Consider the following 26114-nt stretch of genomic DNA (forward strand, 5'->3'; position numbering starts at 1 on the left):
TTTGGGTAGAACAAAGCCGACTGCAGGTACCCAGTGGACTTCAAATTGCTACAGTGTTTTGCACAGCGCATTTCGCGGTTGTATCCGGAGGGCGAAAGTCAAGACACTCAAGACTTCAAGAGTCAAGACCGGTCAAGACCGATAGAGCAGTGGTCACTTTGTTGTCACCTTCTGCTGCTATTTTGTTCAATTTCTCCCATTCTAGTTTGGTATTTTTTGCCTGCCTGTTTCATTTAGTTTTTCTTAGACTACTATGGATGGGGACGTGACCAAGAAACAACGGAAGCGTTATTTCTACAAAGACGAACCGTTTGTTGTCCCGAAGACCACACTTTACAGGAGGCAGCAAGAAGTGCGGCTTCGCGCTCAGCATTGTGCCTCATCGACGTCAGCTGCCTCAGCTGCCAACGACGGAGATGTCAACGACGGAGGCGTTGTGGGCGATTTGCTGAACCTTCCAAGTGGGGAGCAACCAGCAGCAGAACAAGCGGCGCAGCCAGCCTCGCCTACTTTGAGTGCCCACGATGAGCAGGCAGGCGGCAGCTCGCATACCGAAGATTTGTTCCAAACAGACGACTTTGACCGGCTTGGCGAAACACCCGAGGACAGCAGTTCTACGTCGGGAGAAACCGAAAACTACGACGGCGAACGCGAGTTTCTGGCATCGGACTTTGTCGAGCTTGAGGCAGCAGTACTTCCGGGCTCCACAACGACAAAGGCAGCCGCGATAATAATGATAATGGCGTTTTCGTCACTCATGGACTCACTTGGGAGGCCCTGAATGATCTGCTGCGCCTCATAGATGGTCTGTTTGGCTTTAAAGGTGATGTACTTCCTCGGTCAAAGTTTGTGTTCCGAAAGCTTTGGTCGTCGCGCAAGGAAAGGCTGGTGAAGCGGTTTTTTTATTGTGACACCTGTGGCAGTGTGCTTGTGTCAGTGCCCGGAATGTCATCAATGAGGTGCCCGGACTGCGAGGTTAGCACGGAACTTTGTGTTCTAAAAGCTAGGGGACATTTTTTCATCATTTTAGATTTGAAAGAACAGATGAAATGTTTGCTTGCAAAATCAAAGGCTGCATTGTTTGAAAGACTTGTGAACTTAAAGGCAGTCATTCAGCAAGGAGGAGCCGCACTGTTGCAGGACATCACAAGTGGATCTATGGCCGAGGAGTTGAGGAAGAGCGGCAAAATTGGCTGGATGGATCTTACCATCACTATCAACACAGATGGAAGCCCCGTATTCAAGTCATCGTCATCATCTGTGTGGCCAATCCAGTTTTTGATTAACGAGCTGCCACCTTGCGACAGGCTAAAGAACTGCTTGATAGGTGGGCTGTGGTTCGGCCAGCACCCGTACATGAGAACCTTCTTAACCAAATTTGTTGAAGAGATCAATCAGTTTGGCAAGATCACTTGGAAGGCAGGTCATACATTGCTGTCATCAGGACTTCATGTACTGTGCTGCTGCGTGGATGCGCCAGCCCGAGCATCTGTGATCAACATGGTCCAGTTTAATGGTCTCTTCGGCTGCCCTTGGTGCTACAATTGTGCCGAGTTTCACGAAGGTATGGTTGATCAAATTTGTCATTGCATCTGGCTGAACACTTGTGCATGTATGTTAACATAGTGGATATGCTTAATAATTTCATATCTTAATTTTGAACAGCTTGTAACATGCCCTGAAATGCATTTAGAGTGTTCTGTCTGAGCTAGCTATGACCAAGAAATGGATAAGTTGAAGCGGTCTTCAAATACTGCTAAGGAAAAACGTTGCATTTGCAGCGGTCAGTTTGTATCAAAGTTGTCAGTGCACTTTATGAAAGCTCTGGCTGCTGAAAAATTTTCCATTAGAAACATGTGATATAGATCATGTGCCACACTTATCCGTGACAGCAGATATGAGGTGCAAAGTATTGAAGGCGGGCCTAAAATTCCCCATCTAGATACATCATGCGAATGTCACGTGAGAGACTTATACCCAGCAAGAGTACTGTCATAAGCAAAAGTAAGGGCTTTCAGTCTGCATTCCAAACCAAACTGCACTGTATACATGTGGGTGCTACCTGATGAAGTGCTCATAGTGTCAAGATTGGCACACTGCGACGTTTTCAACAATATGAGCGTTTCGTCAGGCAGCGCCAGCATGCAGCGTGGAATATGGTTCGCACCATGGACAGTTGGATCGATTACTTTTGCTCATAATAGTTTAGTGCTTAAAACATATGCAGGCATTGCTTAATTTCTGTAGATTCTGCTTTCTGCAGGCAAATAATCGAGCATGCACACTATTTCTCTCCTTTCAACAGGGGCCCAAAGGTACATGAGTGTTACAGTCGGTGAGGAGCGGACCCCAGGGGAGATGTCGAAAGACATGGAGTTTGCGGAGAAGATCAAAGATGCTGTGAATGGGCTTAAAGGGCAGTCACCACTGAATCACCTGAAACACTTTAACATTGTGTTTGGCCACACAGTGGAGTATATGCATTGTGTGCTCATTGGGGTCACGAAATGCCTTACTGACCAGTGGTTTGATTCAGCAAACTCTCAGCAACCGTTCTACATTGGTAAGTAGCGGAGAAAGTAAAAAGGCTACACTTCTACTCATTATAGCACTAAGTAACCTTAAAAATTTTTCTAATACTCTGTAATACATTGCTGAAGGGTACATTGACCTAAATTAAGCATAGGAAAAAAGAGATAACAAAGGTTGTTACTGGCTGGTACTCCTTAACCCTTTCCGGTCATACCTCGGGCATCACCCGACAGTGGAAAAGTGTGCGTGTGGTTGGTATTGTCCGGTATGACTCGGCACAGGGCTTTAAATAAATGTTTATAACCAAGCCATGATGTCGCACTCCCTTTCATTGCGAGGAGCTGGAAAGACCAAAAGAATGCTGACCATTGCAGGAGTCAGTGGGGAAGCTAAACCTGACCACAAAGGGTTAATTAACTGTTGCCGTCTAGTTCAGCTGCTGACACGATGGAGCTTAGCTTTGATGTTCAAGTTGCAGTGCTCATTCAGCTGGCTCCTCAAACAAGGTGTGGTCCTATGTCCTGCTATCAAAATTAGACATGAAAAATAACTAACTTACGAAAAAGCACTAAGGGACTTATGAGCATGAGGAGGTTCATAGTTTCACAAACAATAAAGAACAGTCTGGCATGCTTGAGTGCTCAGAAAGTTGGGTAAGCTGCATTTGTGCAGCTCGAAAAAAGGAACCTGGATATGATTTGCATGACAGCCACGCAGTGCCACTGAACGCCAGTAGGGGTTCATATTATTTGCATTGGTTGTAAGCAATCACCAACAGCTTGCAGAATGCAACTTTGGCAAAAATTTCAATTTCTTAGCATCTTGTTCATAACACTTGAAGTTTAATGCTGCACCTTCTAATTTAAACATTTCAGGCTGCATGCAAAAACAGCAGTGCAATTAATTTCTCTATCTGATATTGCATTCCATAAACATCAAAATTGGCTTTTGAGGAAAGGAAATGGCGCAGAAACTATGGGAGTGAAAGAAAGGAAGAAAGAGGGCTCCCATTGTAAGGCTGGGGAATAATTTCGACCACCTGGGGATCTCAAACGTGCACTGATGTCGCACAACACACGGGCGCGTTTTTGCATTTCACCTCCATCGATGCGAAACGTGGCCGCCGTGGTTGGATTCGAACATGGGAACTCCGGCTCAGTAGCCGAGCACCCTAACCACTGAGACACCACGGCGGGTCTCCATAAACTTATGACAGTGGATCCAGAAAAAATTCATTTATAGAGCTTGAATTATGAGTCAAAACAAAGTGGTGTAATAATTTTCACCTTGGAATTGTGAGCTGTGTGACATAACATCTTGGTATGTTGTGCCATGCTGGAACGTAACCTAATCGAACGCCTTTCACGTTTGTTCACTTATGTTCTAATTCTGCGTCACAGCAGCCAGTGCCATCTTCTCAGCCAGTTTGTGTGAATTTGTCTGCAGCATGTGAAGACAAAGGCAGAGATTTTTTGTTCTGTTACCCTTCTCAATGTTTTCTATGCAACGTAAGTGCCTGACGTCATTTCAGTGCCCTTTTTTTTTACAAGATGTCCTGCTGCTATGTTGAGATTTAATGCTAAAAAGGGCCCACAAAATTTGTGCATGCAGCTTCAGCTGCTATGGTTAGAAAGCTGCTTTTTAGACTAGAACAGTAAACAGTGATAAGCCATTGCCCTTGTTACGCGCACACCAGCGCCAAGTGCACAACATTTTTATTTGTGCAGGGCGCCCCATAACAATGGCCAAAGTGGACAGAAGGCTGCTGGCAATAGAGCCACCTTATTCATTCACCCATCTGCCACGTTCGCTCAAGGACAAGTGCCACTGGAAAGCCAGCGAATGGCGGCATTGGTTGCTTTTTTATGCCCTGCCCTGCTGCTTGGGCATACTACCTCAGCGCTACCTGAACCACTTTGCATTGCTGGTTGAAGCCATATTCACCCTACTGCTGGAAGAGCTGACATTGCAGCAAATAAATCATGCAGGTGAGGCCCAGCTGTATAATGCAGTATTAGAAGCTAGGCACCAAAAGTACTTATTGGTAGTTCAGGGAAAAAATGTGGCATCTCAAAGCAAGGAGAGCCTTGTGCTTATGGTCTGCAGGTGTTTGTCATGAACAGTTTATTGTGGTTTGTAGTATTTGTGCTGCTTCTGATTCTTTTATTCTTTGCTCTATAGATTGTGTCATTCTTGGATATTTCACTAAAGTGGTGCCACTGCAGGATGTACTAATGTAGTCTGATATAGCTTAAGGACGAACCTGCAAATGAGACGATTCAAATTCATTACGACTTGACTGGAAAAGACTCTGCGGTCACTGCATGAAGCGCATGGCAATGTCAACTAGGGATATGCGAGAGAAAACTGCCTACATATCATTGCAGTTATCATCTGACAACGACTGATGGTGGTGATATCTACATTTAATTTTGTGATGTTTTCTAGTTCATGAAATTTCCCATTGCATTTTTATTAGGCTGCTTTAATCTATACAGGCCTACTTCATTTGTCACTCAGTGTCCCTTTAAAAGTTGAGTGTTTGCAAGTTGTTGCCCACTTGAGGGGTACTGAAAGCTTAATTAAATAGTCTCTTTGCTGAAAAAAGTGCATTTTTGTTAGCCATTGATAGCTACAGCCTCTAGTCTTGTGTGTGCTGTGCTTAGTGGTGATCTTTCTCTAAGAGTTGATGTGACAGCACTCTGCAGCTGCTCAGTTGTTTTTTAGGAGCATTCAGGATTGTCTATCTTAGGGTGCCTCAATGACTAGCGCTGCTTTCAGCGTGCAGTCAGTTCAGTCTATTGACCACGATACTCTACATTTCAATTACTTTTTTGACAATCAGGATTAGTAGTTTCCAGCTTCAGTTGCATATTCTCTAAAGAATGCTGTTTAGACAGCTTGTTGTTCACCATGAGAGGTTCCCCTCTCTCTCTGTGTTCTCTCTGTTCATTGTTCTATACCCATCCATCATTCGTTCACATTCTGCTCACGCCAAGCATGAGCCAAGTAATGCTATGCTTAAAAGGACGTTTAGAAGCTCATGGTTTCATGAGCGCCGCATAGCAGTGGGCTCAATCCTTTTTTTTTCCAAAGTTATCTCATGTTTGTTTTTATTATTAAATACTGTGTTTCTGTTTCAAGCCTGACTCGGCCGTATGAGCTTGCATTTCCTGTAGTATGTTCCCACAGTGTTCAACATCCCTTCTCTGGTTATCAGCTTATTCTAGAAAGTACTTATCAGTTGTCCTCTTGTGGTTCACGTAATTACTTTCTTTATCTGATATTGCTAATGGAACGCACCTAAATTACACGTTGCATTTTTGGTATCACTAGATATTTTTACAGTGAGATGTTGCTACTATCTTGGTGCAGGCCGCCTACTAGAGGACTTCGTGTCACGGATGCCAGCACTGTATGGAGCGCGGCTGATGACATTCAACGTCCACCAGCTTCTCCACCTGGCGAAGGCTGCTAAGAACTTCGGGCCTCTGTGGGCACATTCGGCATTTGTTTTTGAAACTGGGAATGGTAGGGTGCTTAGAGCAATAACATCAGCAAATGGGGCACCTGACCAGGTCATTGAAAGAATGATTATGCTGCAGCAAGTGGATTTGGCTATGGCACTTTGCACTGTTCAGGAGCAAGCCAGAAATTTCATATGCACAATGCTGGGGCACCCACTCACTCTGAATGCCACACGTGTGGGTAACTCTTATATGTTTGGAGCTTGTGATCCATTTCCCGTGCTTTCAACAGAAGAAAGAAACAGCCTTATGTTGAGCTTTGGATACGTTCCTTCTCTTGAGGAGCATTTTCAGTTTAGTTTCCGCTCCACTGTGCTGCACAGCACAAGGTATGAGAGGGCAAAGAAGAGCAACAGTACAGCTATTTGCACAACAGAGAATGATTTCTTTGTTATAAACCGCATTTTTCAGGTTACCGAAAATGAAACCAGAGAATGCATTTTGTTGTGCACTAAGGTTGTTTGCATGGAAAGCCAGCACAAGCTACCTCCGCACATCATGGAATGCAGGTGTTATTACTGTATTGAAACTGAAAGATATCCATGCGCCATGTGTGTTGATTGAATTTGCGGAAGAAGAGGGGCTGTACATTTGCAAGCTGCCAAACTTCATTAAGCGTGATTAAAGGCACAGTAAAGAATCTGAACTCGTCTTTTTACCACGGGAACTCTATATACACATTCCGGGCATTGTTAAAAACTTCGAATTATTGTTCTGTGAGGCCGATTGCCCTAATTAAATCGGATTAAACGTCCTGGCTCCCACCTTCTTTTTTTCTTAACTCAACACGGCAGGTAGGAGGAGTCAACTAAAGAGTCGGGCAGTCCCATGGCGGCTTGCCGCTCTGTCATTGGCGGAGTGACACGTAAATCAAAGAGTCCACATGCATTTTTATTTCTATGGGCATAAACTGTGCCTGTATTGTCTATGACTGAAGCTGTTTATTCACAGAAACTTAAAAATAAGCGAAAGTGAAGCCGCCACTGGGCTGGCTAAAGGCACTCCACACGTTGGTTGACTCCGCTTACCTACTGCGTTGAGTTCAAGCAAAAGGCGGGAGCCGGGATGTTTAATCCGGTATATTTAGGGCAATCAGCCACACAGGACAATAATTCGAAGTTTCCAAGAACGCCCGGATTGTGTAGATTGAGTTCCCACAGTAAGTTCAGATTCCTCTTTAGTGCACGGTGAAAATTTAAAGTAAACTGTACAGCATGGTCGAACGTTCCAAAGCAATACCTGGGCTATGAGAGGTGCTGTACAGTGTAATCCACTTATAATGATACCAGATATAACGATATATCGCTTATAACGATCAAATTCTTTAGATTTCTGAATTCTCCCATTTCCACTATATGAAAATAAACCGTATATAACGATAGAATTATTGGTGAAATAGCAGATACAATGATAGGATTCTAGCCACCCAGATGGTATTTACAGACAAACTTTTTCTGAAAGCTTGATAAATAACAAAATCCTTTGAAGTGAACGAGGTAAAAACTCCGAACGGACCGGCATGGCGAAATAAGTGGGGGAGCGTTGCCTACGGCCTCGAGAACCAAGCACTATCGTTGACACAATAGCTGGAGGGAGGAGCTTGCTTGGCCGCTGCCGCGCAACATTGACTAAAAAATTAGTTTCCGCCCAATGTGGTTGAGAATTTACTTTTTTTTAAGTGTTTCCTTTTCTTGCACGTTCCCCGTTTTGCGCTGTCTGCATCACAGTCCTTGGCAGTGCACCAAGATGCTCTATGATGATTATGCCGATAACATTACTGCCTGTTTATCTTTTGACGGGAGCTCCGGAGGGGGTGGGGTGGCTCGCTCGGCTAACTTGGCAGAGTGCCAAGACGCTGTGCGCCGTTACATTTATGGGGTAATGCCCGCATGCATGGGGGAATACATGGATGTGTTTTTTTTGCCAGTCCAGATATAACGTTAATCGGTTATAACCATAAAATTTTCTGGTTTTTCTAAATGTCGATATAAGTGGATTGCATTGAAGTAAAGGGCACCAGAATTATTCAGACAGCATAGTTTTCTTTAACACGTGCTGACAACGCATAGCACACCGCTTTTTGCACTCCACCATCATTGGAATACGGCTGCTGCTATCGGATGAGCACTGCATGGTCGGCTCGGCTACCTATGATTTTCAGCAGTTTTACTTGCAGCTCCTAAACCGCATTGTAAACATAAGAAATATTGGTTTTGAAGTGCATATATCAGTTGTATTCAATAAACCGATCATTATGTGTATGAGTATACATTGCAAGTATATGCTTCATTTGTGTTACTTAATTGTGGTTTATGGGGTGTTTAATGGGCCATATATGAGGGATGCCATAGTGAAGGCCTCCGGAAATTTCGACCACCTGGGATTCTTTAACATACACTGACATATAGCACAGTGCATGAGCCTCTAGCATTTTGCCTCCATCGAAATGCGACCGCCGCAGCTGGGATCAAACCCGCATCTTTCGGGTCAGCAGTCAAGCGCCTTAACCACTGCACCACCGCGGTGGCTATAAAATTAAATTGATTATATCTGGTACTAATATACTGCCATTGGAGGCTGTGGTCATTGTGCATACCTGGTCGTATGCCTTTTGCAGGAATTGCAAGCTTTAATTGTGTTCTCAACCCACTTCCACACTGTCCGTGAGCTTCCATACATAATTGACGGACTCCGCGTCGAGATTTTATGGATTCCTGTGGTCCACAAAGTCTCTCCATAACACCCATCCATAAAACTCCATCACCCGTAAAGTCATTGTCCACATATGTCCGCAACCACCTCACGTACTCCGCAAAATCCATAACTTTCCACAAACAGTTTTGTGGAAAAATATGTGGACTCCATAAGTCCATACAGCATCCATACAAATATTTGTGGAAATATGTGGAATCCATAGGTTTTCCATAAGGCTTCTTACGGAAATTTTCGGCAGGGTAAGCAGTTGTGCGTCTTGATAACGCCGGTTGCGTTGTAGCCTTAGTGTTTCTGGTTCAAGTTCTCGCACTGGACGACAAGACAAATTTGTCACCTAAAATAGGAGCATTGCGCGCCGCTTGCACACCAAACACTGGCACGTATGATATAACTAGAACTAAAATATTACCAGCACAGTTCTTCATCACATTATATTTGTGTAACCCATGGAAGATAATAAAATCAAAGAGACATCGGGCTTTTTCTTGTCCTGCTGCGCAGTCACTGCTGGCCAAACCAGTTGCCCTTGCGGCTTTAGGAACACTCATATCCCCGCAAATATGGGGGAAGCAACAAACTATGAGCAGATTGCTTTTCTTCGCGGGAATAGGAACCACGCGGGAGTTCGAACCTGAGCAAGTGCCAGACAATGAAGGACCCTAGTGTGTCCCACATGGGCTAGTGGGCCCGGGGCAGCCGCTAGATCACCTACGTCGGCACCTCGTGGGAAATGAGGGAGCCAGTCCAAATTGCGCTTGCCCTTGTTGATACTACCTAGGTCCCAAATCGGTGGTTCAAGGGCTACCTGCTGCCACATTGCAATGTCTAGCCTACATCGGTCTCTTGTCTAGTACTTGAGGGCAGTTGAAACATGACTGCGTGCTCTGTGCTTGAAAAAGCTCTGCTAGCTAAAATGAGACTTCCCACAAGAAACCACTCTAGGTCCTACATAAGCTGTGGCTGTGCTCCGAAATGGGTGTACCCACCTACTGCAAACATCCCTTCCTTGAAGGGTACATGAAAGCACATGCAGCTTTAATGTAAGCTATATATGAGGTCGCTCCTAACTCATGTTCAGGCTGGAGAAGGGCGCGGACATGCTCTCTACATTGTTCTCTTGTAGAGTCAAAGTGGGGAAACCACAAAACGCAGAAAGCCCAAAAAGGAAAGCGGATTAATTGCCGCAGGCGGTCCTAGATCGTCTGCAGCGGGCTTAACCTAAATTTTTTAGCTTAAATATGTAATATACGCACTTATTGCTTAGTCCTTCAGGTCAAGTGTTGAATAATACTCAACACCTTTTCTCAATTACTTCAAATTTAATAATCTTTGCCCTCGCTCTCATATAAACAGCGCAAAATATTCAGATCATGCATACGAATGACTGTGCCGACTTACTAGGATTTACTTGTCTACATGAGACTTCCTTACCGTCAATAGAGTTCGGTGCGCAAACATTCCCTGTCCTGCCAACGCGCGAAAATAATGTGTGCTGCCTGCGCAAAGTGCACCACAGGCTCATTGTGGGCAGCCCACATAGCTCATTTTCCCTCTGTTTAAAAAGAAAATTTGGTTGGGTTGCTTAGATTAGGCTGACGAGGGAAAAATTAATACACGCATTTTGCATCGACGGTACAATGACGGCCTGTGGGGTGAGTCTGACACTGAAGAATCAACATTGGCCCCCTGTCAGGACCACATGGGCTGGCCTGAATTACGCTTGCCCCTTTAAAGCCCGCATCGGTCTCATACCCATTTTGGAGAGTCTAGTTGAGCTAAAAGCCTAACGTGTGCACTGAAAGGCTACCAACATCAAACCAAATTAGGACCGATGGGGGAGCTCGGTGGGCTGCTGATATAAAAAAATTCAGGCCAGATGTGGGCACCCTCACAAGGGCTACCTGCATCGCTCCCAAGTAGGACGTATTAGGAGTATGTGGGCAGCCCACTGGGGGCGGACTGGGGCCCACGTTGCAAATCCCACATTGGATCCACCGGGGCTCACATAGGCTACCAGCAAAGAACCTACAGGGATCCTCAGCTCATAACCCACTTTGTGCTACATGGGCTTTCTAAAGGAACTGAAATAAAATCATTGGCACTAATACGACATTCCTAGCGTATTACTCAGTTTACGCTATGATTACCTCAATCAAGCACACGACTTTTTTTCAGTTGCTTGAATGCTTGACTTCAATTTTCAGGCTGTTAACCAGCAACATTTGGATTTTGTGTGATGGATTTTGAAATTTCTCAATGATATTTTTGGACTCGTACGGAGAGAAAACTTCGAGCTACTAAAAAAACATTTTTGACTATTGAGCATATTAAATTAATAATACTTATAAAAATGCCTACGTACGACGAAATTTACATAAATAATGTCACAGAAGCAACACTGTTTGACCGCGATGAGTGGAAGAATAAACATTGTCTTTTTTTGCATGGGTCTAGCTTATTCTTTCAACAAATGAATGGATATGCAGCTGCGGTAAGGTTTCCTTGCCAAGTCTTAACGGTGGATTATTTTTTTTTTCAAAATGTACTATATTACCATCAATGCCTTTTTAATCGCTGCCGTTCAGACTGAGACCGTCGGGGAGGCGTGCTGTCTGGCCACATGATGCAGGATAAAAGAGAGTGCTTGGCTCATCTGGAGTGCTTGAGGCAAGACTCTCTTTCCGATGACGAATCCCAATCACTGTAATCCACGCGTGTTAATTTTATTTGGGCCAATGAGTTAGGAACTTAGGAACTTCTCCAAGGGACCATATGTGTGGGGCAGCGTTTAAAATGTTGCCGTGCCGATGCACCCCGAGCAGCTGGCGACGTATCTGCAGATGCCATCACTTCCTTCCACTCTCCAGTTAAGCTGTCGATGGAGGCGCATCATTTCATTTTCATACACTGTGAGGGAGCGATATGCTGTTAATCTTTGCCTCCCAGTGTGTCTTTGTCGTAGTTACTGTCGTTCATACAGAGATAAATTGTAAATCATGACGCTGAAGGTCTTTGAGCGAAAAAAGGGCGGTGAGGGACACCATACCGTATGAGTGCAGCAAAATTTACACCACCTGAATTTTTTGCGTACGCCGACGTCGTACATGAAACTCAGTTTTATTCCCTACAAAGCTCCAACTACGACTGTCGCGACAGGGATTGAGGCTGTGAAGTTGCAATGAACAGCCGGATGCCAAAGAAACTGAGCTACCGCAGAGAGTTCATCAGTGCATCCATGAGCTGTATATTTTGTCACGCTGTTGGTGAAAGGACAAGGGACCCAGCAAGAGAGGGTTCGGCAGCACGTCCTTCGGTGGGGGAGGCGCGGAACGTTAACGTCTTTCATTCTGAGGGCCTCCAGTGTCAAGATCTTTTTGCCTCAGCGCCACCTGGCAATATGCTTCAGCGCTGCATGTCATTCATATAAAACTCTGTGCAAAATGGCGCACATGGTTGCATGACAGATAGCACGCCTAAAATACAGACTTATATGCATTTTAAGCTCCACATACAATCATCTATATAAACTATGCAATTTATCACGAGAAAGCAAGGGCTTCTATCATCTGAATGACATAACGAGCTACTGTTCGCACATAAAATTGTGCCAGCTCTGAAACAAGCGCTAAAATCAGAAACTTAGAAGTAAAGTATGAATGGTGGTGGCAAAATTCGTGCGCATAAAACGAGTTCAACAAGAAAAAAATGTGCACGCAGAAAGATTTCTTGATGAAAAGCACATTTGTAAAGCAACCAAAATGTAAAAGTCAAAATACTTATAACCAAGATCAACGTTAAGAAAGGAGGTAAAGCCGCTGAAACAATAAGGGTTGTGCTGAAAAGAAGTTTAGAGACGCAAGAAAAAAAAATCGAAAAATGAAAATTGTTCCGGAAGTCTGTAGGGCGGTTCCCCGCAACTCTTGTAGGAGCTGTTGCTTCGTATCGTTGATTACGGTGGTACGCTGATGTAGGACGGCTCCTGGATGTCTTGTAGACGCTATTTCGAATAATCTGTCTCTCCGGCGCGCAATTGTATGGTGGCTTTTAGGTGGAAAGCATTCACAAAGAGCGTCACTACGCAACTGGTCGGTAATTCAAGGATATAATGTGTTGATGAAGTGTGAACTTATTCGACCGCATTCTCGACCTTCTTGTTGCTTTCGTGTGAATTCCAGATCCTGAACTTGAGATTGGTCGTAGTACATATAGTGTACATGCTATAGGTAGAGCCAAACCAGTGTATATCGCACAACCTGCACGACGCTACGAAATCGTCACTAATATAGTGATTCACAAAGGAGGCATCGGCGCTGGGAATAGATAGTTATTCTGGAACACGACGGTGTCTAACATAGACGCATATTTCAAGCCTCAGCTCTTGTTCCTGGGCAGTTTTGGGGATGGGCTTTTGCCGGCCGGCTGCCTCCATCGGTTGCACCTGATGTTAATTCGCGTCGTCGGATTGCCAGCGCTCCGCTGTAGGGCGGTTCCCCGCAGCTGTTGTAGGTGCTGTTGCATCGTATCATCAATTTCGGCGGTACGCTGTTGTTGGACGGCCCTGGGACGTGTTATAGACGTTGTTGTTTCAAATAATCTGTCTCCCCGGCGGCATTTGTATGCTGGCTTTCTATATGTGTTGTAGGCGCTGCTATTTTGCATCATAGTTTGTCGGGGGCGTCGTTGCAGGGCGGCTTTCTGCGACTCTTGTATGCGCTGTTGTTTCGCATCCTGCTGCTCTGTTGCGTATCAGTGGCGTTTGACGGCTGCACGGGGTCGTTTTCTCGCCTCGTTTTTCGTTCTTTCTCTCCAAATCCTCCCTGTTACCCTTTATCCCTTCATTGGGATGTGGGTCACCGGTGGGCAACGCCGTCGATGCCTTGTGTCCGCCTCAAATACTGAGTGGTGCATGATGCCTTCGGACAGCTGAGATTTTCAGACAGTGTGAGAAAAATAAATCTACCATGTTGCTGTTCCCATATCTTGAGGGCTCCGATAGGTCGGTTCCGCCGGATACTCGCTATTAGGAAACGCTGCAACCACAAAATCTAAAAATAGGCCACCGGTGGGTTATGACCAACAGGGATTGGGGTAAGAGGGTACTGTTGCGTGCTGGTTTCGGGCCCCGAAAATTGCTGTCTAAGTGAGTGTGTTAAGCACACTCGGCTGTCTTGTCTTTGCAATGCTGCTCTGCTGATTTCGCCCTTACTTTATTAAGAATATACTTATTTAAAGTTTTTACTTAGTTATTCTGTTCTCTTACTGCTTCTCAAGGCTACATGCATAATTTCTTTTTCACAGCTCTGTCAAGTGTCTTCTGTTTAAATCCGACCCTTTTCGACCGCACCCTCGCTTCTGTCACATAGGTCAATACCGCTAAGGTATATCTCTTTTATCGTTTCCGCTTGACGGATATTCGTAGCCTACTATTGCACACTGGAGAGTGCCTGCCAAATGGATTCCACGCTTTCCGTTTTTGCCTAGTTACTTCAGCCCTGTGGTCTGCATTTGGGGTTAAACGAAGTAGATGCATTTTCTTGCCTGTTCCAAGGCTCTCGTAATCTGCTGTTTTCTTCCGAGGCTGTCGACCAGTAAAGTTTTCAGGGTTTAAATTCCCAGAATCACCACTCTGCATTGCGTATCTAGTTCCCTGATTATGCCTTGAGGTGCATTCCCTGAATTACTTAGGAATGTGATGTCATCAGCGAGTCCCTAGATTACTAAGGCTCCTTCAGAGTCCGGAAACGCAATGCTGAGCAGATGTATAAATCCGACCAAATGAAACGGAATCTAATAGTTCAATTCCGTTGTGTGCTGTTGATACTTCGGGATGTGGGTTTAAATAAATTGCCTCGGCCTCCAACATTATTAGTGACATAAGACCGCAGTTGGCGCTGACAACATGATTCGAACGTAGTACCCACCTGCAACTTCCTTCACGCCATGTGGCACTTAGTCTTGAGACAAATACTGACTTCCTCTACTTGTGGCGGTTCATGGTCTTGAATATATGGAACACTTTCTCGTGGACGAAATTTAATGTGCGGCTGATAGCCAGCCGCATGCAGGCGCTCAACCTGCACGTGCTTTTTAGATTTCATTCAGCGGCTGAATGAATTTTCTGCACCAGAGCGAAAAGTAAACTCTGGCGCTCTTAACTTTGAATGTGCGGTGTCACGCTGCAAGAACTGCTGTTTCACTGTCGGCTTCAGAACCGCCAACTCCCCAGAAGTTGAAGTTGATATGCAGTAAGTGAATAGTTTTGTTTTGAAATGCGTTAGCATAAGAATTGAAAAATTATTAATGCTAGCGGCTACATAAAAGAAATATATATTTAAAATAGAGCATTAAGATTACAAGATAATCAACCGCATACTGAAAGCCGTGCACAATGTGCTTGTGAGCGAAGTATTTTTGTAAGCGCGGTGTGAAAGAAGAAAGATACTATGAAAGTCAGGTGTAACATATAGGATTGATGCAGATCTATTTTCGTTAGGTTTAAATTTTATACTTAGTTAATTGCAGTCGAGGCCAGATGCAACTCTAACAGCTTGTGGGAAGATGCCGGCGTCCGGGTCACTAAATGTGGGATGCCATTCGTTAGAAGGACGAATCCCAACATAAAACGTAACAACTGTTTGTTACTGACGTCAGCGGACGAGCATACGCACGCTACGCTCGTACGGATAGCGGAAGGAAAACAGCCGCTCTTCCCAGCCGGGCGGCCTGTTTTTGTAACCGCCGTCGGTGACGCATGCCTCGGGTGACGCAGCGGTGGCGCTGTGCTTTATCGGTAACGCGGTCCAGCGTGTGGCCGTGCTGCTCTCGGCCGGATAATAACAAGGTGGAAGCTGCGCGGAAATGTGCGCAGAGTGTGTCGCAACAAGCTCAAGGGAATATTCCATGTCATCCACCGAGAGCGCCGAGAACAAAAAAAATGTCATCCACCGAGAACGCCGCAGTGGCAGGCATAAAGCCCTCAAGAAAAAGGGCAAGCGCCTTGAAACTCTGTACAGTACAAAGAGCATCTCCGACGTCTGTCCTCCAAAAGCGCCTTTTTAAAAAGGTCGCGATAAAAAGCTGCCTGCTATCCTTCGAAATTATAATGCGAAAAGTGGAATCCATCCTCCACAGTTCAAACGCACACAGTTTACACCTCTGACACTCGCTCGTGGCATATATATATATTTTTTTTTTTTGCAGAAAAACTACGCCTGCTAGCTCGCTGTTGTGTTCTACGTGGTGGCATAGGAAGTCAACTAGACTGTGTCCTGAATTGTATAAGATAAATGCTTATTTAAATTGACGTAAGCATTGCCCCAATAGAGGGTTACGCCTTGTCACCTACTGCGCGATAATAAACTCTTAGTTACAGAAATTAGCGTTCTTGTCTCTACTACTATTTTTGAGGCTTTCTTTTTGCTAGTTACAGAAATTAGCGTTCTTGTCTCTACTACTATTTTTGAGGCTTTCTTTTTGCTGGGTTGCGGTGATGAATTTAACTGCAGAGGGGTTGGCTTACATGCATCATGCTTTCTGCGTGCTTAAGCTGTTCAGCTCTGGAAGCTGTAATACTTTCTCCCTAGTGTCTGCCTTTTTTTGTGGCTGAGACTTTTCCGCGCACGCTGTGGAGAAACAGAATGACACTGCACTGTTGGTATAAAATATTCAGTTGTTAGCATTGTTTTTTTAAATATAAGATTGCAGCTCATCCTCTTGTAAGATCTTCGAGGGCTCCCACAATGATGGCAGGCTTGACTTGCTAGGTCGTACGCCAGGGTATATGATCAGGAAATATACAGCTAAATATTCGCGTTCGAATCTCGTCCATACACATGGCTCAATACTAATTGGAATATCTTATAACACTTATCGCTTTATAAACACCGTATTATTTCTTGCCTCAAGGAAAATAGAAGGTTTTCATTTTTATTATGTTGAGTGCCAGATACCATAAAACCAGCAACGTTGTGGTGCAGTAACGTCCTGCTGCAGAAATTCTCGGATATTGAGCCTTTTACAGTTCCATCCTAGTACTTACATCCTTTCTTTGGAACAGTGGAAAAGCTTCAGTTTCTCTAATTGTTTGAAATGAAGAGTCGGGTATTGAGAAGGAACTAGCTTTGCAGTTCATGAAGTGACTTCCTGATGTCCAAAAAATTGCGATGCTTTTGTCGAGGTTTTATTTAGAAGGCAAAAGCAACTCAGAAACGAAATATATTGAAGCCATCAGCCTTATCAAGTGTCACATGTCTTGTGAAGTGAACAGAAAATGATCAAGCATCAGCCCGACATTATGTCCTTTAGCCACATCAAGGAAAAAAAAAGTGTCTGGTCTTGTGTTCCGAGGTCCGGTAAACAGGCCTGCAATACAAAATACAATTTGTTGCAAAACAATTTTTTGTGTGCGCACGTGAGTGCACTTACGCTTGCTCACGTCTATTCATAGCACATGATTACTGAGTACTGTTGAAAAAATGGTGTGCAGCATATTATTGTTTTATGATCATTTTTAATAGGAATGTTTGTAGAAACAACAGCATCGTTACTAGTAGAGAGGCAACTGTTGTGTTATACTTAGTGGCGCATAAGCATCAAAGGCTATCTGCGCCAATATCATGACCTAATAAAATCTCAAAAACATTGCACAGTAAACAAGACAATGACTTATTGACTTTTGATAATGAGCTGTTTTTTCCTGTACATTGAACTGCAGGTATTTTCCTCGCATTGTTTTGTATGTATTGTGCTATCAGTTTGATAAAACCTTCGGCTCAGTTAACGACGTGGTTCTGTCTCGAAATACACCACTGTTATTAGTAAACCTATATTTTTAATCTCCCCGTGTGCTGAAACATCTGGAGGCTACAAATGCTGTTGTACCTGCATTGGTGCTAGTGCAGCATTTTTTTATTGCTTTCCAGCAGTGCAGCATTATGCGAGAAAATGGAAGTGCCAGGAGATAACACTTACTCGAAACAAGCCTTTCCAAGCTTGAGCAAAGCTGACTTAAAGGCTGCCAATAATGCCTAGCAGTGGTATTACGAAAACGCAAACGGTATTACACAGTAACGTTATTGAGCGAGCTTTCCGTGTAGTTTATACAGAAAAATATTCTGTAGGCTTCATGTAATATCTTGATAATTGATTTTATAAAAGAAATTCGCCATAGGTTTCGGTAATTTTTATCACCCACATTCCATTTTGCTCATTTTCGTGCAATCCTATCATATCAGGACGCGAAGGGCAGGTGATGCAGAAAATTGGGTTGCATGATTGTTAAGCTTTTTATGACGTCTAGAGGATGTACGAGCCGACAAGATCGCAAAATTAGTGCCCGAAGGATGCGCAAAAGAGCGACACCGTAGACGGGCTTTAGAACGTTTATTCTTCGAGCCCCGGAATCAGCTGATCGCTCGAGAATTTGACGAGTTCACTCTGAATGGAGCCAATCGGCGACACATTATAACACTGAGGAAGCCGTTAGAATCAACATGAAATAACGCCATCTTAAGCACTTGGAAACTTCTGGCTAATGTCGAAGATGTGGTGCACACCAAAAATGCGGCAGATTACATTGCATACCTACACATTCCAAAGTCTAATCATTTCAACTGAGTGGTCATTCAATTAAAATACTGCATATAAATTTTCACGCTAAGGTTCGAAACAAAACATTGCATCTGAGTGGCATGAAATATGTGCGCAGATCTTTGGCCCAATTATTATTTCAATGCTGACCAGTATTCTGTTGTGCCTTGCATGCACCTCAACGTTAATAAAATCTATTTTCAGAAAGTGAATGAACGTAGAGTTGAAGTTTTTCTTTGAACACTATAGCTTTGAAGGAGGAAGTTCGACGCAGTTGGCATATATTTTATTTTGGACCTTTTATTAAATCGCAGAAGCAGCATGCATTTGAACCACTAGCGCATGAGCAGAAAGCGTGAGCTCCACGAAAATATTCAACATATTACAACAAATTTTATGTATACGAGGCATCAATGTTTTCAGTTGGTAGTCACAAGCGTTTGTGATCTATCAAAACTACTGCTCATCATCAGAACTCATGATAATAAACTCACAGGACTGACTGTAAGGGTTCGCGTACCTTGAGACCGTGGCACACTAATCAATAATTATGTGGCGTTATTTCCTGGACACCGCTAAAAAACGGCTGTCTTCATAGTGCCAGAACAACTGGAGCACGTGCAAGCAGTTCTTGCTGCTAGCAAGCTTGCGCAACTGTCGGCACAGAGCGATGGTGGCCGACGAATACATCCAAAATGAGTACCTAGTTATTGCTGGCCTCAGTGTGTCGCTCTATTAAGAAGATGGCTATCATAAAAAAACTAAAATTTTCTTTATTGCCTCTAGGACGGCGGCGTGTCAGTAGCATTCCAAACACAATGAAGTCAATTCGCACATAGACCAGCCAATTCGTAGCATACCACACACATACGGAGGTTAAAATGGCATTTCGCGAGAGCGCCTTCAAACCGGACTGTATGGCCTTCAACGCTTACGTTCCAATTCAGGAGCATTGCATTTTTTACAAACCTACAGATATTAGGATACGATAGGTTCCATAACCGGTGGCTGTAGTAGTCACATGAAGCGTACCCGTCACCCCTACATTGTTTTAGAAAGGAAAACAAATAGGTCGCAGGGCGATATTGTGAGCGCTCAGCAGAAGTTCTTTATAACAAATATGAGAAGTGGATTTTAATAAAGATAATGCTCGGACAAACTGTAGGAATCCTCGAAAATATATAACTGAGCGTACCATGAATTCTCCGCTTACCTGCTTAAAGGCAGGGTGCTACCACTCGAGTAGCTGAGGTCAGCGAAATAAAATTTTAAGGTAATTGCCCCGCGCGCTTCCAGAACCTCTTTGTGAATATCAAAATTTTTGCAGAAAATAACTGTATCAGGCGGCATCTTATTACATACAATAAAATAAATATTACAGTAAAGCTTTTATTTTGTACCGTCCACCAAAATGGTTTGAGTTTTTTATTCTTTGCTCTTCAAAGATTGGTCTCTTGTTTATATTGTGAGCTATTGTTTATATTGTTTATATTGAGAGTGGGCTATTGTTTATATTCATGTTGTGAAGGAAATAGCCTACTTACAAGAAATCGAGAAGTCATGTCAGAAATACGAACATTGTAGGCTTTCTTTCAATGCTGAAAAGTTAAGGGAAAAGTATTTTAGGTGGCAACGTAAGAGCAAGCAATACGATATACTAGAAGCTTGTATACCAACAAAACAGGCTCCCAAATAATAATCACAAAAACATCCGAATCCTTAAAATCAATGCTTTTCCCTCAAATATGTGTAGAGTATTGTTGCAAGACCTGTGCTGAAGTTTCAATTATTTCTTTACCTGCTAAACATTGGTCAGTTTTTTAATTATATTGGCGAACTTGGCATTAGGGACTGGAAGCTTGAAATTCGATAAAGCTTCATTTTTAGAGAATTTGGATGATGTAGAGATTTGCGCAATTGGCAAGCGGAAACGCCAGTGAGACAGGGCGAAATAACGAATCACGCCAGTTGTCTGTTAAAGCATCACTGCTCATACACGGTTTCATATTCACAAGCACCTTCAGCGTTTGAATCAAGCTATAGAAAAAAATGGCAACATAACCTTCCGGAGCGTGTCCAGTCATGATACCTCAAAATTTTGTCAAATTTTTTTCTCTGACGCTGCTCATTTTGAAGGTCTACAGCTCACTTTCTCTACGTTGCTTTTCAATATTTATTTGGATATTTCTCGTAAAAAGATGGAGCACTGGAAAAGAAAAGGCTTCGATGCCGCAGTGGTTGATTAGCTGTTCTGGCCTCCAAGCCGAGCGAATGGGTGATTGCAATCCATGCCATCTGCATTTAATGGAGCCTACATAATGAAACAGGTATGGGTTTCGAGGTTTTTGCGGATGTTACAGAGCGGTGTTGGAAAATATCCTGCTGCATTCAACTACGACACTAAATGCAGCTTTGGGTGGAAAACACCGCATACTGAACTTGTAAACTGAAAACATACACAGGAAATTCCTGCCGACATGTTTGGCAGAAGAAACCCCTAACCCATTTATTTCATCCACGGAAAAAAATCTGGAATAGTTCAGCCGCGTTGCTACCACTTGTCCCTCTGACTCCACCTCCTAACTATCCTATTTCTTACCTACTCTGGCAGCTGGTATTCTAACAAGTCTACCCAGCGGTCCCTTCACATGTCTCGTTTAGCCGTCGCCTACAAAGACGTTGTACATTTTTCAGAATTAGCTATATGGTCCCCTCGTGACAGATACCCCTTATTCAAAAACTGCTCCTTCTGTAATATTTAATATGATTTTTCTTGCCACAAGGCATAAAGGATATAAAATCAGGGGTGATGAGGGTGCTTAAAAAATCAAAAATGGTGACTAATCTAAAGAAGTCTAGAAGCGAACGATGATATGGCACCTCTGTTCAAACGTAATATGAATACGGATTGTTCGGTGAGAGACCAACTGCCGCCAGGTGCCGAATTCTAGTCGGCTTCTGGGCCGAGCAAACCCATAGCAGGTGGTGAACAACCGCCTCGCTATCTCTGATCTTCCTGACTGGACACCTGAGGTGGGGACATAAATGTTGGAATTTCGGCCACCTGCGTGTCACGGCTGGAGTTAGGGCGACCCCGACACGTATCCTCTGAAGCGGAACCTCCTCTGCACCTCCTGTAAATCCTCCGTGCTTTTAAGGTGCCTATAAAAATGCTTTGTCCGACGGGTAAACAAAACTAGGTTGGCACAGCTAAAACTACATCTTCCACCTATAAGCCTCCTTGCTGCTCTCCCCTCCATGCTTCAGAACCTTTCAACCACCAGAAGGTGGAGGTTGATGGCGATGGAAAAGATGGAGACAGTACAGCAGGACCGGTAAAATATAACCTGCAAATCGCATTATGACAGCTTCAGTGACGAACTAGGAAGGATACCAAGCCGAAGAACCAATATGTGCGGAAAGCCAAAACGATTGCTCTGTGAGAGTGTTCCGAACTTTCTGCCGCGATATACAGTGAAATGAAACTATTTTAACACTTGTTGCTGAATCTCGCGTTGCGCAGTGGTAACCGTAAAGCAAGTTTCCTTCGCACGATACTTCAAAAGTGGCGTTGCTGATTACCTTCTCATTCACTGAGGTTGTCATTACTGTAAAGAGCGTAGATCTGTTTGGTGCCGAACAGTAGATACAACTTTTGTATCGCACACCCCACTGCGCAGTGCATTCTGAAGCCTAACCATGTCTCAGGAACGCTGATCACATATTTTAGCGAGTGGCCACTTCTCGGACTCCTTTTCTCGCAGACGTTTGATCACTGTGTAATCAGGCTTCCCTCGTTATGGGCAGCACCCCGGTTCTAGTGTCCGTAGCCTAAATTACCCAAGCGAATGCCTCTAACGTTCAAACAAACAAGCAGGTGAACACATTCCTCGTAACTTGCTATCACCACATCATTTTCCCCACTTGAATGCGCCTAACAAAGATGCCATCAAAACACAAAACAGTTTTGCCGTAACCCGATCTCTGGAAAGGCATTCGATTCTCAAAGACTAAAAAAAAACTTTGGGGACTTCTTAACCACAAGCTTAAAGAAATTGTGATAGCATATATGTTTACTGCTATGGTGTCAACAATGGGTGTCGGGTGTACTTCTAGAAAATTTATCGCCAAAATTCCGATTGAAACCAGTTATTTTCTCTTTATGTTGGTATGCATAACTGATTATAAAGATTCCAGTATCTTCCATTGTGTTATAACGCGAGATAATGTTATTCGAGCCGACTAATCAACAACACACCCACTAATCTATCCTATTGCATTCTCTTGGGCAGACATACAAAATTTTATAGATTCTGAGGAATTTTGGAGGGTGGGCCAAATTTTCGAATCTTTTTTAGCCGCCAGATTTTAAAATCTGGTGTCTCCTATGAATAGTCAATTGGAGGTCACTTGGGGTTGATCACGTCATAGGGCTTCCAGTCGCAATTATAGATCGCGGGGAGTCCTCTTACCACCCTTCTAGCAGTGTTGCAGCAGTTAAGGGATGCGCCACTGGCCTGGCTGGTGGCTGCTTTACACATGGCAATCAGTGAAACTTGTGAGACCTAGGTTGGTCTTCCTTATATGCGCTCCTATAAGCAAAATAGTAGAAGTATAGAAAACAAGCGAATTTTACATTTCGCCTCTCCTGTTTTGGGCAATAGAAAAGGTGAACCCTAGGCAGCAGATCATTCTGGTGCTGTACAATGTATTCCTGTAAGACAGTCCAACATTGTGAAACTTTATTAGTTTGCTTTTTTCGAAAACAGTAACAATGGAATCAGAGAATTTTACTTGTTTTATATATTTCAAATTTGGCACTGTCGGTTTATGACCAAAAAGAACACTCTCGCATAGTAGCACAATGCTGTGGGTCTGCTTTCGATGAAACCTTGTTATGCGTAATCTTCAGCTCCAGCCGAAGAACGCGGCGCGGCTTGAGCGGTATTCCTGGGTTTTATATCAGCGTTTGTTAAGCGCTGTATTTTAACAATAACAACCAATAAATTTGTGGATGCTTAGTTTAATATAATTTTTTTGGTTTCGAGTATTGTTCGTGAAGATTTGACACTAACCTGGCGTTATAACATTTGTGCTGGTTACTGCCACAACTAATTCAAATTTCGCACATTTCAGTCCACTCTGGTATCATGAGCGAAGTCATACGCAGAAAACAGCTGCATGTAAACGCTCGCCAAACAATTATTTTTTGTGATTGTCCAGCCAATCTTGCTCTTTGCTCTAGTCCATCTAACGTACTGCATAGCTAAGCAGCTAAGCACTTGTTTATTTCTGAATAAGTTTGTACAAGTACATATATTCTTAAAGATGACGTAAGACACATAATATATTTATGAAATCTTTATGGGGAGCACACTACGGTTGTGACGCTAATGTAGTGGCCGCTTCCCAGTACACGCCAACGTCGCTGCCCGCCGATGAGCATCGGGAGCTTGTGAGGGGCCTTGTGCGTGAACTATCGGCTGAACTTAACTTCGAAGCTGTAGAGACCAGCGTCCCTGCTGTAACGGACGTGATCGGTGATGAGATCCGCCTAATTGTGCAGCCACTACCACCACCGCAGGCAGAGCTCTACGTGATGACCTACAGCGAAACACTACAAAGTCCTGAGCCAGCGATGCGAGCCTTTTCTACGTAGCTGATGCGCATTGTCTGCACTACCAATTCACAGCAGGACCCTCCATGCCGCAGGACTGCAGGCCCCGCGTGAGCAAAGCGCACATGTGGCGTATGGCAAACAATCGGCCACTCTGATACTAGTGCGGAGAGACCAGCCACAGCCTCCGCCACTGCAACCCGCCACCCCCCCCGCAGAATGGGTAAACGGGATTTTTACCTGACGCACCTGGACCGCGCTTTGGTGAACGGCTGCACGATATCGAGTAATTCCTGGCGGCTAACGTGCTGTCCTCGACCTCGCAGCGACGCCAGTCCCGATCACAATCTCCGAGGCGGTTCTCTTCGCTTAGCCGCCCGCAGTCTTCTGACCAGTTTAAAAGTACGTCCCCACATCAGGAAAACAGAAGACGGCATCCTCCGGGGGTAGGGCCGCCGCTACTGGACCGATTCAAGAGCCTCCACCCGGCCATTCGCCGAGGCGATCCGACCGACGACGACCTGGCCCGACGACCACAATAGCACGCTGCGACCGACAGGTTTCGGCAGAGAATTCCGGTATCCGCCGACAACCACGACGTTAACATACTCGTGTATACCCGCACTTATGTTTCTAATGAGCAGCCTATTAGCCACGGCCCTCAGAAAGATTTTGACCTCTCGGTCTGAACCGCAGATCCGCACAGCCGGTGGCTATGTGGTGGTGCTGATTGGAGTTTGAACTTCGGGAATACAGATACGCTGTGTTATTTACTCTAGCTGCTTTCCTGTGTTACCCGAGTGCTCCAGGTACCTCATACTCGGTTTGAATTTCCTTCGGGTGTACGGTGCCGTCATCAACCCTCTGGAATTTATCGTGTCGTTTTCCACTCAACGTCCTGTTGGCGAAAACACCGAGCCACACAAGGACTATATTACGCTTCTGTGACGACCACGTATTGATCGCGTGAAGAGCCGGCAAGTTTATTACCGTAGAGTGCTCAAACAGCCCCGGCAGTCGTGGCATCGCTGGAACCAACTTGTCGCTGCTTCTGTGCGGCAAGTCTGTGTAGCTGGCACAATTATTAAAATACACAATAGGCAAATCGAATTTTTAGTGACCAATTTCGGTTGTGAACCTAAGTGTTTGCCTCTCAAAACAGCTATTGCGTATTTAGAGGAATGTGCGGTACAGCACGCGTTGTCTGAAACCCCTGCATCAGCGGGGCTACCGACCGTTTACACAAAAACCGTCGTAAACCCGAACCTCTCATCTGATCAGAAACGCTTCCTGGACACCAGTATTGAGTCCCGCTCTCAAAGCACCAAATTATAGTTTACGCAAACCATTGACCGTTTTGTCAGCCGCCTTATCGGATCTCTTTGAGGGAACGTGAAGCCATTCGCCGAAATGTTCAAGAAATGATTGGGGACGATGTGATACAGCCGTTGCTCTAGTGGCAGCTGTTATACTAGTGGCAAAGAAAGATGGGACCATACGGTTCTGCGTTGATTGCTGACATATAAACAAAGGCACCAAAAGAGACGTTTATTCGGTGCAATGCATTGATGAATCCCTGTACCAGCTGCGCCCCGCCTCGTACTTCTCTTTGCTAGGTTTACGCAACGGCTGTTGGCAAATCGAGGTGGACGAACGCGACTGAGAAAAGACCGGCTTCATTACATCAGACGGTCTGCACGAAACCCGGATTTTCTCTTTCCGCCTGTGCTCGAGCTTTGCAACCTTTTTGCAGATGATGGACACCGCGCTTACCGATATGAAATGGCAGTCCTACGTCGTGTACCCGGATGACGTTGTCATCTTCTCCTCCACGTTCAAAGAGCACCTGAGGCGCCTGTGTGCTGTGTTCACATCAGTTCCTTCGGCCAGCCTTTCCCTCAGGCTCGAAAAGTCTAACCTCGCTTTCCAAGAGTTTAAATTTGTGGGACACAGCGTGAGCACTAAGGGAGTTAGCACTGACTCCGATAAGACGGCCGCTGTGGCTGTAATTCTATCACCAACCTTTCTGGGTCACCGCCTATTATCAGCGTTTTGTGCAGAACGTATCCCAGATTTCGGAGCGCCTCAGCCGCCTCACGAATGGTGTCGAACAGTTTTTCTGGGGCCAGGATAAA

At 44.5% G+C, this 26114-nt stretch overlaps 1 protein-coding gene across 1 annotated transcript; it reads left to right on the plus strand.

Annotated features, from left to right (window-relative positions):
• The first annotated feature begins 253 nt into the window (after positions 1 to 253).
• LOC144134041 (uncharacterized) lies at positions 254 to 24021 on the plus strand. The gene is made up of 7 exons (XM_077667043.1): positions 254 to 691; positions 775 to 1564; positions 2306 to 2563; positions 4260 to 4520; positions 5908 to 6240; positions 21630 to 21697; positions 23776 to 24021. Exons 1-7 carry the CDS (start codon positions 254 to 256, stop codon positions 24019 to 24021), a joined length of 2394 nt encoding a protein of 797 aa, XP_077523169.1.
• The last annotated feature ends 2093 nt before the right edge of the window (positions 24022 to 26114 follow it).

Source organism: Amblyomma americanum, chromosome 5, assembly GCF_052857255.1.
Source record: "Amblyomma americanum isolate KBUSLIRL-KWMA chromosome 5, ASM5285725v1, whole genome shotgun sequence".
Taxonomy (NCBI): Eukaryota; Metazoa; Arthropoda; class Arachnida; order Ixodida; family Ixodidae; genus Amblyomma; species Amblyomma americanum.